We start from the raw sequence: 18183 nt of genomic DNA on the forward strand, positions 1-18183 counted from the left end.
AAGCGGAGCGGCTGGAGCTGTGGTGCGGCCGACACAACCTGGAGCTGAACACGCTCAAGACTGAAGAGATGATCGTGGACTTCAGGAGGCATCCTGCGCCACAGCTGCCCCTCACATTGTCCAGCTGCCTTGTGTTAACCGTCGAGACCTTCAAGTTCCTGGTAATTACAGTCTCTCAGGACCTGAAGTGGGCGACCAACATCAACTCCATCCTCAAAAACGCCCAGCAGAGGATGTACTTCCTGCGGCTTTTGAGAAAGCATGGCCTGCCACCGGAGCGCCTGAGGCAGTTCTACACAGCGGTCATCGAATCAGTCCTGTGTTCTTCCATCACAGTCTGGTTTGGTGCTGCTACAAAAAAGTACAAACTCTGACTGCAAAGGACAATCAAAACTGCTGAAAGGATTGTCGGTACCCCCCTATCCACCCTTGAGGAATTGCACGCTGCCAGAACTAAGACAAGAGCGTGCAAAATCCTCTCGGACCCGCCACATCCCGGTCACCAGCTCTTCCAGCTCCTTCCCTCAGGTAGGCGCTACCGATCAATGCAAACTAGAACTAGCAGACATTTCAACAGCTTCTTCCCTCTTGCCATCAACTTCTTAAACAGCTAACCTACAATTCCATTACAACATGCTGGCAATTTTTTGACTTGAGTTTGTTGTCACATTTCTGTGGGGCCAATTATACATTACTCGTGCACTCACTGTAGTTGTCTCGCCACGCTGCACTATTTGCATATCTGTTGTTGACCAATACTGGCCACTCATGCCAGAGTAGCATCTGCTCCATTTGCACACTGATTGAGGAGTATCTGCAACATTTGGACAATCGACATTGTCCCAGATGATCGCACTACTCGTCACTTTAAACCGCATACACTCCTTGAAGTTTCGGCGCCCTTTGCACAATGGTCATTGCATCGGACTATTGCAATATTAGTCATTTGAACTGCTCTAAGTGTGATCATCTTTTTGCACAATTGTCAAAAAAAATAAATAATGTACCGGCATTACCAGATAACTAGCAACCCTTTAATTGCTCTGTGACTGTTTTTTTTTTGTCAATGTCTTTATGTCTCAAAAGTGTTCTCTGTCAATTGACTGTCTGTTGTCGTACTAGAGCGGCTCCAACTATCCATCCATCCATTTTCTGAGCCGCTTATCCTCACTAGGGTCGCGGGCGTGCTGGAGCCTATCCCAGCTGTCATCGGGCAGGAGGCGGGGTACACCCTGAACTGGTTGCCAGCCAATCGCAGGGCACATACAAACAGACAACCATTCGCACTCACAGTCACATCTACGGGCAATTTAGAGTCTCCAATTTATGCATGTTTTGGGGATGTGGGAGGAAACCGGAGTACCCGGAGAAAACCCACGCAGGCACGGGGAGAACATGTAAACTCCACACAGTCGGGGCTGGGGATTGAACCCGGGTCCTCAGAACTGTGAGGCTGACGCTCTAACCAGTCGGCCACCGTGCCGCTCGGCTCCAACTACCGGAGACAAATTCCTTGTGTGTTTTTCGGACATACTTGGCAAATAAAGATGATTCTGATTCTGATTCATTTCCTCATGCCCCTTGAGACCAAAAGACCAGGCTCACCACGACCCGACAGCGCCGTGGTAAGCCTGCTGAGAGGAAGAAACGGCTCGCAGACCTTGGTCGCTCCCCAATGCTCAGACGGTTTGGCTTTCCTCCCTCTACAAATCTTGTTGCGCCTGCTGAAAAAGGCCAGAACATAGCAAGTGTCAGCAAGTGCGAAAGCGCTGACTGGCACATAACAAAAGTGGGCGACATACACATACATACCAACCATGTGGTAACGTCATTCCTTAACAGCAAAAGATTCACACTGTCACCCAACTAAAACTCACAGAGATGCTAAGACAAACCAACCTACATTTCCCAACAAATGCACAAGCTAATATGATAACACATTACACAACTGTGAGGCAGCCATGGTTTATAACAACATAGATTACTAGGCTGAAAAGTCACTCAGTCATGCCCCTGGAAACAACGGGTTGACATATTGGCTAGCCATATGACCATTGGTGAGTTTCAAGTCAATTGATAGATTGTAAACATAATGAAATTTGAAATGCGTATGCGATAAATTAACAAGCATGTGGGGTATTTTTTTAAAGTTAAGAATATGATCTTTACCAGTTTTATATGAAGAGTACCATTACAGCATGTGTATGCAAATGTTTTTTCTTGGTTATTGTTGTTTTTTAACACGTTTATTAAAGCAACAACTTGATACTAAGACATTCATACTAGGAGAACTAAAGAGGTGAAGTTGTGTGCATACAATATTGTGACAATATTGCGATGATAATATCACATTGTAGCAATGAATTGATCAATTTTCTGAGCCGCTTATCCTCACAAGGGTCGCGGGAGCGCTGGAGCCTATCCCAGCTATCATCGGTAGGAGGCAAGATACACCCTGAATTGGTTACCAGCCAATCGCAGGGCACATATAAACAAACAACCATCCGTACTCACATTCACACCAATGGGCAATTTAGAGTCCACAATTAACCTACCATGCATGTTTTTGGGATGTGGGAGGAAACCGGAGTGCCTGGAGAAAACCCACGCAGGCACGGGGAGAACATGCAAACTCCACACAGGCAGGGCCGGGGGTTGAACCCCTCTCCTCAGAACTGTGAGGCAGACGCTCTAACCAATCGCCCACCGTGCCGCCCACTAAAGTAAAATATGACTCGAAGAAGTACAGAAATACGTTTAAAAGAAGTCACCTACAACGTTATGAATGCGAATTGGAAATGTGACAAACAGGCCCCTAACGGAAAAACTGCAGAGGTGCAGGTGTGTGCTCTGTTGGCATGCTGCTATATGGATAGACAATGACAGCATGTTCTCCCACTTTGTAAATGCTGAGGGGAAGCAGCCAATTGTGTGGTGTGGATTTACCCCTTTAAAGGGAGTGTTGCAACCACATAATCGGTCAGATATGATGGGGGCCATCGGTCTCTCTGAAGCAAGCAAGGGTGCAGATTCAGTCTGGTCATCTGTTTGTTCCATACCTTGATTTATACTCTATCCGGCTTTGAAGGACCACAAAACAGAGAGGATAGTAAAAATGGAGTATGATGTCTCCAGCTCGTTCAGTTTTTAGAGTGGCAAGGAACAGAGGGACGTGTTCCGGTTAGAGAACACAGACTCGTATTGCGATTGATTGTTTTCTTAATGTGGTCTGCGACAACACAGACAAAGAAGAATTAGATATCAACATCATATCTCTAATACACATACATTTTGTGCACATGGCACAACAGTGTACCCAAGTTACAACCCCTATTCCAATGAAGTTGGGAAGTTGTGTTAAACAAATAAAAACAGAATACGATGATTTGCAAATCATGTTCAACCTATATTTAATTGAATACACTACAAAGAGTCCACCATCTGGCGTCTCAGGAGGGGGAAGCAGTGCACCACCAACACTGTGTATAGTGGGGATGGGGCGGTGCTGACCTCGACTCTGGATGTCGTGAGTCGGTGGGGAGAATACTTTGAAGACCTCCTCAATTCCACCGACACACCTTCCCATGAGGAAGCCGAGTCTGGGTTCTCTGAGGATGGCTCTCCTATCTATGGGGTTGAGGTCACCGAGGTGGTTAAAAAGCTCCTCGGTGGCAAGGCCCCGGGGGTGGATGAGATTCGCCCTGAGTTCCTTAAGGCTCTGGATGTTGTGGGGCTGTCCTGGTTGACACGCCTTTGCAACATCGTGTGGACATCAGGGACAGTGCCTCTGGATTGGCAGACTGCGGTGGTGGTCCACCTTCTTAAAAAGGGTGGACCACCCTTTTTAAGAAGGGTGGAGGGTGTGTTCCAACTACAGGGGGATCGCACTTCTCAGCCTCCCTGGTAAGGTCTATACACGGGTGCTGGAGAGGAGTTTTTTGGAACGTGTTGCAGCCATAAAATTCTAAGTTAATGATTATTTGCTAAAAACAATAACGTTTATCAGTTTGAACATTAAACATCTTTTCTTTGTAGTGTATTCAATTAAATATAGGTTGAACATTATTTCAAATCATTGTATTCTGTTTTTATTTATGTTTAACACAACATCCCAACTTCATTGGAATTGGGGTTTTACATTAATCACTGTATTCAGTCGTTTACATAAATAACTAAACAATATAAACAATTCAGATTTGCATGAAAGATGTCATTTTACTAGCTTAGCATACTAGCTGAAATTGGCTGCAAGAGCGGCTCAAGGAAGTGCACGATGTGACCAGACCAACTCTTAATAAGGCCGGCAGCCGCCAAAAGAGGGCATATGACACCCGCTGTTGAAGGGAGGACTTTGAAGCTGGCAGATAGGTATGGGTCTACAGTCCATTGAGGTAGAGAGGTCTGTCCCCTAAGTTTATAAGCAACTGGATCGGACACTGCACTGTCCTGGAAAAACTGTCGTACGTGGTGTACAGAGTGTAATTCAGCAAACTAATGCTTCTTCATGAGTCCTCGTGGTCCACTTATACGTTCAAGTTGGTACTGTGGACCCTAAAAAGAAACTACCGAGAGGACACACGGCCAGGTATGTCCCGAAACTGAGACAACAATCGCCAGTTGAACTAAACTAGTCATCACGACTTAAAACTTAAAAAAGTCAGTCAGCACTCAGCAAGCAGCAACAACAACAAAAAAGAATCGGTGCGTGTGTGCAGTGGCGGTCCTAGCTTGAATGGCAGAATGTGCGAGACCCCCCCATTGCTCTTTAAATATTGTTTGTAAAGACTTTGTGGAGAGAAAATCTTCAAAATTAATTGTTGTATTGTTGTGGTCTATTTAAATAATTAATATATTTAAATAAAATAATATCTAATTTTATTTTTGACAGTGCCATTAAGCAACAATGCTCAGGGTTAAGTGGTCTTTTACTGTGCATGTTTGAAAATAAGGTGAGACAAATGTCATTTTGTAGAATTGGGTTAAGACAAGTCAAGGTTCTTTATGATTAGCACATATGTAAATGTCACATTTTTTTCTGCACCAAATCGAATCGAGAATCGTATCGCTCCCATACTGAATTGAATCGTATCAAATTGCTCCGCCCGTAAAGATATCGTTTTTTTTAACCGAATCGCTACCTGTGTATCTAAATATGTATCAAATCGGCCTCGTGCCAAAGATTCCCAAACCTAGTTTATTCCCACTTTTCCGCTTTGTTGTTCGTGAACTGTTGTTTCTTATTTTGCGCCAGGAATGAAAGTCGCATCACAACCAATGACCCTCCTCATTGTACCTCACTGCGTGTGTGCGTGACTGACATAAAGACTTTGATTTCCACATTCAGCAATTTATTAATGCAGATACGTGGGTTTCCAACAGCTCAACTTAGTTCAACTTTACACTTTTTAACATAAGTACTGATGTAATCTTCTTCTCTTTGGCTGTTGAACTATCAAATGCTGGCCATGACCGATATTGGCACCTGGATAGCCTGCTGCAAACGTCCTGGTCTCAGATTCTTTTAGTTCTTACTTTTTTTTCTACACGGCGATTCAAATTTTGACACCACAGTTCTGTTGGGTTCAGCCGTGTCACTTGGTGTGTGGCAGTCTTTAGCTCGACTGACAGCGGCAGCATTGTTTTTTTTTTTTACTTTATTGCAATAGGTGACTGTTTGCAATACAAGTGTGCAGATTTAAACATTTAATATGAGAAGGCAGCAACCATTTTACGTCATCAATGTATTGTGCATGCAAAAACATGGCGTACACCATGTATCAAATTATGGTGTAAACAATCACGATTTTCATGACTTAAAAGAATAATTTATAAATATGTAACACTTTTTTTTCCCAAAAGTAGAGTTCAATGGTTGTATTTTAGGATGTATTTGTCACTATTGTCAGGGTTCCTTTTAAAATACAAATATGGCATTACTTAGATGTACTACTGTACATATCGTATTTTCACGACCATAAGGCGCACTTAAAAATCGTAAATTTATGATGCGGCGCGCCTTCTGTGTGCACCGAGTTCCAAAATCTGTAAATGTTGTTGTGTGACTTTGATGAGCGCTCCGCTTGCCCGACTGGGTGCATTTCCTGCCGACACGCTGCTTATGTAGAGGAAAGTGACTGAGGACAGCATGCGCATGTTAAAGGGGGAAGGGTGCACGTGAAAGAGGACACCGGTATGTGCATTGTGCAAAACAACATCGGTTTGGCGAAGGACCCCCGAAAATGGCACCTACGAAGAGACACGCTTACGAAGCACAGTTTAAACTGCAAGCTGTCAGTTACGTGGAGGAACATGGGAATCGAGCAGCCGCGAGAGGGAACCCGGCATGTTTGATGGAGAACTTGCCCAGCTCTTCATTTTGGATACAGAAGATGAAGACTTTGATGGATTTGTGGATGAGGATTGATCAAAAAATAACGTGAGTACATTGTTAAATACGTCCATAAAATACAACCGAACTCAGTTTTGCTCCCACTGCCTTTTTAAAAACATACACTAGCATGCATGCTAGCGTATGTTTTAAGCTGGCGTATGTTTTACCATGCCTGCGCCCAATAATACGATGCGCCTTATGTATGTGTTAATTACAGAAATAGACCCCGTAACTGAGACTGCACCTTTTAATACGGTGCGCCTTATGGTCGTGAAAATACGGTAGTCTGATTTCATGTCAGAGAGTGACGAAAACACCTTTTTAGAACACATCTGGTTTCAACTGTGATACCGAAACAATCATTAAAATCACCAACAACCTCCTCCTGGCAGCTGACTCTGATCCTTTCACCATCTTCATCATGCTTGATCTGAGTGCAGCCTATTTTCATCAGAATCCCCTCCCCTCATTACATCACTGCAATCCTGCAGCAACCCCACTTGCTCCCTGTCCAATACTGCATCCAATTTAAAATACTTATCCTGACTTGTAAGGATATCCACAACCCCGCTGCGCCATATCTTTCACCCTCGTCCATATTTCCATACCCTCCCACACTCAGATTCTCTTTCTCCCGCCACCTACAGTAACTGCCCCCACCGCTTTTCTGTCCACTATGCAAGACAGAGCCTTCAGCCACTCTGCACCCCACATTTGGAACCTATGACCACCTGACCTTCACAATACAGAATCATTTTCACTTTCTTAGATCTGGACTTAAAGCATACTTATTCCGAACATTTTATTCCATTTAACGTCATCCATTTTATCTCACCTTTTTATCGACCTCTTGAGTCGTGTTTATTTGTTGTATTGGTTTTATTGTTTCCTTATTATTGTTTCTGGTATTTAGGTTTTGTTAGGTGTCCTTAAGGTGCCTATAAATAAAAAAAGTTTTACAATTATTATTTTTTTACTAGCTGCACTGTATTTATTAAAATGATACCGCCTGGTTTTTTTCCTGTCTACCCTTTGCACATTCTCAGAAAAAAAGAACAATACCAGTGGGTGATCAGACCTTATCCAGATAGAGAGGCAGCAGTGTTTCGAGGAGAAGAGATGAGTAACCACTCATCTCTGAGGGCTTCACCACAGCTCCATTGCCTGCAGGGTGATGACATAGTATTCAGTTAATACAATGATATCACAAGGGGATGAAGAGCAGACAACTGGGAAAATGAGATTTGATAGCTGGAAAGACAAATAGCACTAAATGTCTCCTCTAAGCTTCACAACTGCTTGTTTTTCACTCATGGACAGCTCCCTGTTTATTTACGGTAACAGATCTAACTAGTATAAATGTACTCTTCAGAGGCATGACCCATACCTGAAACTGAGCCTATATATTCAGTGTTTCTCATTATTTGAATAACCAATTTAATTGGACAATCTGGGCAACAAAATGCAACACGTGTTCAATACCTTTGCTCACTTGAAAAAAAAAGCATAGATTTAAACAACCAAAATACAATTGCTATAAGTTAATGTGGGACAGTTTGTGTGAGTCATTATTTAGTAATCATGCATGAAAACGTTCAAACTTTTCACCAGGGCTAATCTGCAAACTTTTGTTAGAATCGGGGCATGTTTAGGTGCTCAAAAATGCGACAGGCTGTGAGAATAATACTGTAATTTCTCATGTATAATGCGCACCCCCAAAGTTGACATAAAAATTCTGGAAAACCTTTCTACCCATGTATAATGCATTTTTACAATGCATGATTTTGCTTCTACCCATATGATACATGAAGTATTATCTGTATTTTGTAAGTTTTTCAAATAATTATTCTGAAGTTAAGCACTTTATTTGAACATGTAATACTTTCTTTTTATTTACTTGCTCTTATTTTGAAATTCAAAGCCCTACTTTTATTTAGTAAACGAGAAAACACCCAGTTATGCTCAAATTACCCAGGCAGAATTTATAAGATGGTTACAATTCTTTAAAGAAAACATGAAGGACCAGGCGAAACACATTTAATTGACAGCTGGGATAGGCTCCAGCCCGCCCGCGACCCTAGTGAGGAGAAGCGGCTCAGAAAATGGATGGATGGGATTCAAATTAAACTGTCAAGCATTTCAGAAAAGCATTATCATTAAACAAAACATAACCATAAAGAAATTAATGATGGTTGTTCTTCAGTCATCAGTCATATTTAAAAAACGATATTTCACAAATCCTGCCAGGGTATGTAAACTTAGGACCACAGATAACCCCTGTCATATTGGAATGAAAGTGTAGGCTACACCTTTTTCATAACCTCTAGGTGGCGGTGGCATATTAGAATGAAAGTGTACATCTTTCTCATAACCTCTAGGTGGCGGTGGCATATTGGAATGAAAGTGTACGGCTTTTAAATAACCTCTAGATGGTGGCACACATTTATAAAATGTGAAAGTTTTTTTTCATTTTTGCTTGTACCTATGTGTAATGCGCACTTTTGACAATTTTTTTGGGGGGGGGCGGGAATTTGCATTATACACGAGAAATTATGATAATAATAATAATTTATACAATTACAAGGATGGGGAGAATAATAACTCGAACTGCGAGCAGCTATTAAGGGCCATCGCATGCCTGGCCACGTTGGGGTACTGGCACGCTGGGGTCCTGGCACATTGCTGATCCATTGAATAGGAATGTGCACCTACATTTTTTATATTCGCGTAAAACTGCATGTCATTTTCATTCCACTTAACAATTGTTTGCAGCGCAACACAACAGCGTGGCGCACAGCATATCGCCATAGCAATGGCATTAGATGGTATGGAAAGCATTTAAGAACTTTTCATCTTCAATATCTTTAGATGAGACACACAAAGTTGGATGTCAATCAGATAAAATCTGTAGGAGGAGTCCGTAAGAATATGATGGCTGTAAAAGGCAAAAAATAGGTCAGAATTTGAACGTAAATTAAAAATGGCGGACTTCCTATTGGGTTTAGGGTATGGTACGAGTTTTTTTGTAGGTCTTGGTGCGCGACTGAGTCATTTTCTAGGAATTGCACAATAAATGTCTAAAATATTTAATTGCTTGCAAGGTTTAATATGTGTGCAAAGATTCATGAGTTTTCTTGCTTGTTTGGACTCTCAAAACAGCATTGGTTCCTTGACAAACAGCACAGCGAACTGCATGTCGCCACAGCAAGAGCGTTATATGAACTTCTGGGCTTTTAATATCTTTTTTTCTTCAACATCTTTAGATGAGACACCCAAAGTCTGAAATTGATCAGATATAATCTCTGGGAGGAGTTCGTCAAAATATAACCTCTTTAAAAGGTGTAAAATGAGACAAAAAGTGAAAGTAAACTACAAATAAACTAAAACTAAAATCTAAATAAGTGTGTGACATTTTGAAAAGACATGGGAATTTATTTGTAAAATGAAAAAGGCTGTTGCTGTCACGGCGAAACATGAAAGTTTGCAGTGTTGCCGCAGCAACAACGTTAGAAGAACTAGAAGAACTAAAAAGCGAATAATAACTTTTTATCTGCAACATCTTTAGATGAGCGGCACGGTGGGCGACTTGTTAGAGCGTCTGCCTCACAGTTCTGAGGACTGAATGCGAATGGTTGTTTGTTTGTATGTGCCCTGCGATTGGCGGGCAAACAGTTCAGGGTGTACCCCGCCTCCTGCCCGATGATAGCTGGGATACGCTACAGCACTCCCGCGACCCTTGTGAGGATAAGAAAATGGATGGATGGCTACCGCCAAGGTAGACGTTAACTCCAGAGTCACACGCAGACTCTCAAGGGATCAACACAATAAACTATCTTCAACAAGACACAGACATTTGCTTTGCCATGCCGACACTAAGTGAATCACAGCTGCCTGGCACTTCAAAGCAGAGACCCAGGGATGCCGAGTTCGCTCCCTGGACGCTAATTAACTCCCCGCCAGTTGAAGGATCACACCAACAAAGGCGCCTCCACTCTGTTGAGTACCACCACTTGGGAGTTGGAACAGGCAACAGCGACACCCATGGGCGACGGAACGACACTACAGACATGGGTTCATAAGACAGTCTGTGACTCAACTGGGAGTTAATGTTTTAAGAACTTTATATGAACGCCACTAGTGACTGTATTGCTGCAAACTTGAATGTCTAACGTCGAATGTTGTTAACTGAACCAAATGTAATGTTCTCTACACCACACAGGTCATTATAGGTATAAAAGAGGATGAGTGTGGAACGATGCAGGGTGAGGAGATGGTCTCGTTATCTTAAATCCGATAATTGACATTTTATTCCTCTGGTTTGAAACCACAAAATAATCCTAAAATGGAAAAATAACACCAAAAGGCAGTCCAGCCCCTCGGTCTTCGCGAAGGTGGTAGAAAAGGAAGTGTGTGGGGGGGGGGGGGGCGTGAACCCCCCGTTTTTGACCCGCTCTGGCCATAAAAGGGGCCAGAGCTGGGATCAGAAGAGAAGCTTTTGGGAGTTTTGGTGGAGAAGTCTTCCTTGGGTCTCACCCCGACCAACTCGCCAACGACCGGGCAAGGCAGGACGCCCACCTCACCCGAGGCAAGGAAACATCGGCTGATCCCCGCTGCTTGGGGGCCCAAACTCAGTCCGAGGGAGCGAAGGACGCAACCCGCCCGCTCCGAACGTCTTGCGAACAGAGACACCCGAGAGACGTCCTGCCTGGGAATTCGTTGGCCTCCTGCTTTTCCTCCTTTTTTCCTTCCTCCTTTCCGTCGAATCCAGCTGTTCCCGGTACGGACCAGGCCGGCCGAACACTCGGGAGCCTGACTCGCCTACCTCAAATGTGTTGCAGACACGTAAGTCCAACATTGCAGTCTACTAAAAGTACGGATTAGTGGATATTTGGGTTTATATTAATGAGACCAGGAGTCCTCAGCTATACGCATTCACTACACGCCCATTCTGCTCACCTCACGTCACCTCACGTCACGTTGTTTGTTTTTTGTTTGTCTGTGTTTTATCCTGTAGAAACCCCTTTTTATTATTACATTTTCTATAAAATTCACCACTTGCATTGATTATGTGTGTGTTTGGGTTCGGAACGAAACCTCTAGAAAGTCTAGAACTCAAAAGTTCCTAGACTGTAGACACCTTCCGATAAGAGACTGATTAAAAAGGTTTGTTGTCATTTCGCCTTAAAGTTAAAAATATGACGTGGTGCCCCTCGTATATATCAAATATCTTCCCCTTGTTGCACAGCAAAACTGTTCCAGCACAAAGGCATACAGATCCCCACCATTCTGCAAGGCCAAGCAGCTGAACAGGACAGGTTTAAAAGAAGAAAAAAAAGAAATGTTTACCAGGCTTGATGTGTCCAAAGTTTCATGAGTTTGCATGCTTGTTTAAACCCTCTAAACAACACTGGTTTATTGGCGAACAACGCGGCCAACAGCATTTCGCCACGGCAACAGTGTTATACGAAATGAAAAGCTTTTAATAACATTTTAACTTCAATATTAGATGAGACACCCAAAGTTTGAAGTGGATTGGATTGAAGACTAGAAAAGAATAAAATATGACCTCTATAAAAGGCGAACAATTAGGTAAAAATTCAAAGTAAATGAAAAATGGCGGAATTCCTGTTGGGTTTTTAGTGTATGGCTCCAAGATACTTTTTGTAGGTCTTGGGCTGTTACGTATGCCACGCAATTGTGTGACCGAGGCGAAACGTAAAGCCCGGGCTGCTTTTTTGAAAAATTGTAAGCGGCGTGACTGAGCTGATTTTTAAAAACAATTACACAAAAAACCTGTAAAATGTTCACATTTTTGACCGCCTTGATGTGTGTGTAAAGGTTCATGAGTTTATAAGCATGTTTAGATGCTCAAAATAGTGTTGGTTTCTTGGGGAAGAGCGTGGTTAACAGCACATCGCCACAGCAAAAGCATTTGTTGAAAACAAATGGATTTTTTGCACCATGTGCAGTGGAGTTATTCAGCATTTCCTGTTTTGTGGCGAAGGAAATTTGATGAGCAAAATTTGATGCCCTGTCTCCGTCATATAGTATGACAAAATGAAAAGCTTTTAACAACTTTTAATGTCACAGATCTGGAGATGCTACAAACTGGAAAATAGTCACAAGAGGCGAGTGACGATGAGTGAATATAAAGAAAGTCATGAAACAACTGAGTTGAGTTTGAATTATGTCCCTATCATCCTTTTTGAAATAAGTCAATTTGTTTCAACCTATATCTAAATATGTGAAAAAAGAATTAGTACCAGTACATCCCCACCTACAGGGTGGAGGTGGCAGCTGTGTCTGTACCTGCAGCGATCGCTCCTACAAGAGGTATCAACGTTACAGCCCATGGGTAATTCCAGGCTCCAATTATTAGCACCACTCCCAGGGGTTCCGACTGGATGTAAGCCTCGTCTGAGATTGTGAGGAGATTCTTCTCCACAAGTCGAGGAGCAGCCCACTCTTTTAGATTTCCCAGAGCCAGGTTAATCTCATTTTCTATTCCAATCAACTCCAAAAGGGACGCATCATACTGGCTCTGTAGGACATACAATGCAATGCAGAAAAGTACAGCACCAGAAAAATACGAAAAGCGAAAGATAGACAGATGGACAGAGTGTCTGGTGTCTCCACTCACCCTGTTGATGTCTTGTTTGAGAGCTGTGGTGATTTCAACCTCCCTCTCAGTCATCATCCTCTTCAGGGCCCGAAGCTGTTGCAGCCTGAATTCGAGAGGACGAGTTCTTCCACTCACAAAGGCTTCCCGGGTGCGCTGAAGAACCTCCCACTCCATAACCTAAGTTAACGTAGACTGTGGAGAAAATAAATTATGTTTTGGACGTCAAGTGGCAACATTCTAAAAAAACAAATCTGGATGCCTCAGGAGCTGATGAGTGATTGAGACATTTTTTTTTAATTGAGTCACTGGATGATGAGTATAGGCATAATATTAGATTGAATATTATTGTTTTTGTTTGAAACATCTCAGTGCTTGACTATGTAGTTGTTTCTGCAAAATGTACAATTCATTGATCTTTTGACAACTGATTCGTTTCCTCTTTCGTTTTGCCATATTTGGCAGCATTATCTTCCTTTAAGAATTCTGCCATAGTTGGGAGCATCTTCTTCCTTTTAGAATTTGTCCAGTTTTGGGTTTCAAAAATTATATGAGCTGTATGTTTACGTCTGGGTGGTTATCAAATTCAATCAGCTATTGTGGTCAGACCTTGTTTTAGATATCCTTCACAAAAACTGTTGTCAATGAGTAAGTTGCATGGACGTACTGGAGGGCAAAAGTGGCCTGGGAGTCGTTGAGAAACCGGTCCACTTCATGTGCACTGTGGGAAGCTAGCCAACACGTTTCATTTAACCCATTAAAGTAAACTGCATTTTATGTTGTTTTGGACCATAATTCAGTGAGTAATCAAATACCTGATCGAGTAATGAAATACCTGATAAACAAGGACAAATGGAACTGATGATGACCAGCTACACATCCAGGAGAATCGAGTCATAAGTCATAAAGTGTAAGTACACACTGAAATGCAAGTTAAAACAATAAGTTGGAATCACAGAACAAAACTGTCATGCAATAAGTGTTGTTACATCCATTTTCTGAGCCACTTATCCTCACAAGGGTCGCGGGAGTGCTGGAGCCTATCCCAGCTATCTTCGGGCAGGAGGCGGGGTACACCCTGAATTGGTTGCCAGCCAATCGCAGGGCACATACAAACAAACAACCATCCGCACTCACATTCACACCTACAGGCAATTTAGAGGATTCATTTAACCTACCATGCATGTTTTTGGAATGTGGGAGGAAACCGGAGTGTCCGGAGAAAACCCACACAGGCACGGGGAGAACATGCCAACTCCACACAGGCGGGGCCAGGGATTGAACCCCAGTCCTCAGAACTGTGAGGCAGACGCTCTAACCAGTCGGCCCTCGTGCGACATGAAAAAATAAGTAAATAAAAAGTACGGACCTGAGGAACGTTCATGTGCGCCTTCTTGAATTGTCATTGACGACTCGATCATTTGGGACTTCCACATTGTGCATCCTGAGAATCCGGGGCCGTCTGGTGACGGCCGTTAAGGGGGGCAGTACTGTCATGGGTGTGTGTTATGGTTGTTGTCTTCCCGCTGCCTCGTACACACCTGCTCCTGAGAGTATCTTCCCCACCTGTGCCTCGTTTACCCGAATTATCCCTTGCATTTAACCTCGTGTCTCATTCTTTCTGGTGCCAGTTCGTTGTACCTTGTTGTCACGTTCCAGCATTCCTTATTTCCACGTTACTGACTGATAGTAAGCCTAGACCCTGTTTTGATTATTTACCTTGCCTTTTGCCTCACATTTCTGTTGCCTTCACGGATTGCCTGTCTGTGTACTGACCCCTGCCCATTTATTACACTGCTCTTTTTGAAACTGGCCGTTGTATTGGAGTCGTGCATTTCGGGTCCTGTCCTTTGTTCCTTCCATGACAGAACGAACTGGCCAGAACATGGACCCAGCAGACTCAGACCCGGTGCGTAAAGCCCTTCAAGCGCAGGGTCGACGCATCATGAAGCAGGATGAGCAGCTTGCTGCCCTCCACCTTCATCTAAGGGAACTGTCGGAGCATCAGGACGCGATGATGAGACAGGTGGCCTCACAGTTTGAAGTTTTAATGAATGTGGTTCAGAAGAAGGAATCAGCTGGCACAGCACCCGAGGCCGTCACAGTACCACTATTTCCAGATGAACCAGTCACCATGCCCCACCTGTCACCTCCGCTGCAGTCTGCCCACAGCTCTCTCAACCGTAGAGGTTCTCTGGAGATTCCGGGAACATTTATCCGTTCATCACCCATTGCGAACTGCACTTTGAGCTGCAGGCAGCCGCTTTTGTAAGTTACATCCTTGTGCTTATCTCTCTTCGAAACTTACTCCAGCCGAGAGAAATTATGACATAGATGACCGTGAACTGCTGGCTGTCAAGGTGGCTTTGGTGGAGTGGAGGCACTGGCTAGAAGTGGCTCAGACCACATTTTTTGTATGGACAGATCACAAGAACCTTGAGCATCATAAGTCTGCTAGAAGATTAAATGCTAGGCAGGCTCGATGGGCTCTATTCTTCACAAGGTTTAATTTCATGTTATCCTACAGACCTGGTTCTAGAAATGGTAAACCCGTCGTCGAACAGCGCTTTTGGTGGCCCAATAATAGAAGGGATGTTATCAATCATGTCAATGCTTGCCAGGCATGCACTGCTAACAAGCCCTCTCGTCAATGTCCTTCTCCATGGTTCACTGTTGGGACTGTGTTGGACAGGTGATGAGCAGTGCCTGGTTTTCTCCACACATACCGCTTAGAATTAAGGCCAAAAAGTTTTATTTTGGTCTCATTGGACCAGAGAATCTTTTTTCTCACCATCTTGGAGTCCTGCAGGTGTTTTTTAGCACACTCCATTTGGGCTTTCATGCGTCTTGCACTGAGGAGAGGCTTCCGTCGGGCCACTCTGCCATAAAACCCCGACTGGTGGAGGGCTGCGGTGATGATTGACTTTCTAGAACTTTCTCCCATCTCCCGACTACATCTCTGGTACTCAGCCACAGTGATCTTTGGGTTCTTCGTTACCTCTCTCACAAAGGCTCTTCTCCCCCGTTTGCTCACTTTGGCTGGATGGCGAGCTCTAGGAAGGGTTCTCGTCATCCCAAATGGCTTCCATTTAAGGATTGTGGAGGCCACTGTGTTCTTAGGAACCATAGGTCCTGCAGAAATGTTTCACAATTCTGTCTCTGAGCTCTTCAGGCAGATTCGTTTGCCCTCATGATTCTTATTTGCTTTGACATGCACTGTGAGCTTTATGGTCTTACATAGACAGGTGTGTGGCTTTCCTAATCCAGTCCAATCAGTATAATCAAACATAGCTGGACTCAGTGAAGGTGTAGAACCATCTCAAGGATGATCAGAATAAATGGACAGCACCCGAGTTAAATATATGAGTGTCACAGCAAATGGTCTGAATACTGTGTGGGTGTGTTTCAGTTTTTCTTTTTCAATAAATCTGCAAAAAAAATCAACAATTCCATTTTTTTCTGTCAATATGGGGTGCTGTGTAATGAGAGAAAAATGGTCTGAATACTTTCCGTACCCACTGTATTTCCTCATTGAACTACAACCCCAATTCCAATGAAGTTGGGACATTGTGTTAAGCATAAATAAAAACAGAATACAATGATTTGCAAATCATGTTCAACCTATATTTAATTGAATACACTACAAAGACAAGATATTTAATGTTCAAACTGATAAACTTGATTGTTTTTAGCAAATAATCATTAACTTAGAATTTTATGGCTGCAACACGTTCCAAAAAAGCTGGGACAGGGTCATGTTTACCGCTGTGTTACATCACCTTTTCTTTTAATAACATTCAATAAACGTTTGGGAACTGAGGACACTAATTGTTGAAGCGTTGTAGGTGGAATTATTTTCCATTCTTGCTTGATGTACAACTTCAGCTGTTCCACAGTCCGGGGTCTCCGTTGTCCTATTTTACGTTTCATAATGCACCACACATTTTCAATGGGAGACAGGTGTGGACTGCAGGCAGGCCAGTCTAGTACCCGCACTCTTTTACAACGAAGCCACGCTGTTGTAACACGTGCAGAATGTGGTTTTGCATTGTCTTGCTGAAATAAGCAGGGGCGTCCATGAAAAAGATGTTGCTTGGATGGCAGCATATGTTTCTCCTAAACCTGTATGTACCTTTCAGCATTAATGGTGCCTTCACAGATGTGTAAGTTACCCATGCCATTGGCACTAACACAGCCCCATACCATCACAGATGCTGGCTTTTGAACTTTGCATCCATAACAGTCCAGATGGTTCTTTTCCTCTTTGGCCCGGAGGACACGACGTCCACAATTTCCAAAAACAATTTAAAATGTGGACTCGTTGGACCATAGAACACTTTTCCACTTTTCAACAGTCCATCTTAGATGAGCTCGGGCCCAGAGAAGCCGGCGGCGTTTCTGGGTGTTGTTGATAAATGGCTTTTGCTTCGCATAGTAGAGTTTCAAGTTGGACTTACGGATGTAGCACCGAACTGTATTTACTGACATTGGTTTTCTGAAGTGTTCATAAGCCCATGTGGTGATATCCTTTACACACTGATGTTGGTTTTTGATGCAGTGCCGCCTGAGGGATCAAAGGTCACGGGCATTCAACGTTGGTTTTCGGCCTTGCCGCTTACATGCAGTGATTTCTCCAGATTCTCTGAACCTTTTGATGACATTATGGACCGTAGATGATGAAATCCCTAAATTCCTTGCAATTGTACCTTGAGGAACATTGTCCTTAAACTGTTGGACTCTTTTCTCACGCACTTGTTCACAAAGAGGTGAACCTCGCCCCATCTTTGCTTGTAAATGACTGAGCAATTCAGGGAAGCTCCTTTTATACCCAATCATGGCACCCACCTGTTCCCAATTAGTCTGTTCACCTGTGGGATGTTCCAAACACGTGTTTGATGACATTCCTCAACTTTTTCAGTCTTTTTTGCCACCAGTCCCACCTTTTTTGGAATATAGGTTGAACATGATTAGCAAATCATTTTATTCTGTTTTTATTGACATTAAACACAACATCCCAACTTCATTGGAATTGGGGTTGTACTATATATCCTACAGTGTAATTTTTTTTTTTTTTTAGAAATAACGAGTGAAAATAGAGCCGACACGGTGGACGACTGGTTCGCACATGACAGTTCTGGGGACTAGGGTTCAAATCCCGTCCCGCCTCTGTGGG

General features: G+C 43.2%; 2 protein-coding genes across 3 annotated transcripts in view; one reads left to right on the forward strand and one right to left on the reverse strand.

The window, feature by feature from the left end:
* The window catches only part of LOC133482201 (aldehyde dehydrogenase, dimeric NADP-preferring-like), a 38644-nt gene that overhangs the window by 18079 nt on the left and 2382 nt on the right, over positions 1–18183 (reverse strand). The window contains exons 2-4 of one of the 2 annotated variants that reach the window (XM_061782054.1): positions 13032–13205; positions 12701–12932; positions 7470–7555 (exon numbers count right to left, since the gene is read on the reverse strand). In XM_061782054.1, coding sequence (XP_061638038.1) covers positions 7470–7555; positions 12701–12932; positions 13032–13187 — 474 coding nt within the window. In that variant the 5' untranslated portion in view covers positions 13188–13205. Of the gene's footprint in view, positions 1–1534; positions 1655–7469; positions 7556–12700; positions 12933–13031; positions 13206–18183 lie in introns of those variants that run through there. The other variant, XM_061782056.1, reaches the window with a different exon arrangement.
* Positions 6079–18183, forward strand: part of brip1 (BRCA1 interacting helicase 1) — a 117122-nt gene continuing 105017 nt past the window's right edge. Inside the window, exon 1 of the mRNA XM_061782051.1 lies at positions 6079–6436. The gene's annotated coding sequence lies outside the window, so the exon portion shown is untranslated. The remainder of the gene's footprint in view (positions 6437–18183) is intronic.

Source organism: Phyllopteryx taeniolatus, chromosome 8 (genome assembly GCF_024500385.1).
Source record: "Phyllopteryx taeniolatus isolate TA_2022b chromosome 8, UOR_Ptae_1.2, whole genome shotgun sequence".
Classification (NCBI taxonomy): Eukaryota; Metazoa; Chordata; class Actinopteri; order Syngnathiformes; family Syngnathidae; genus Phyllopteryx; species Phyllopteryx taeniolatus.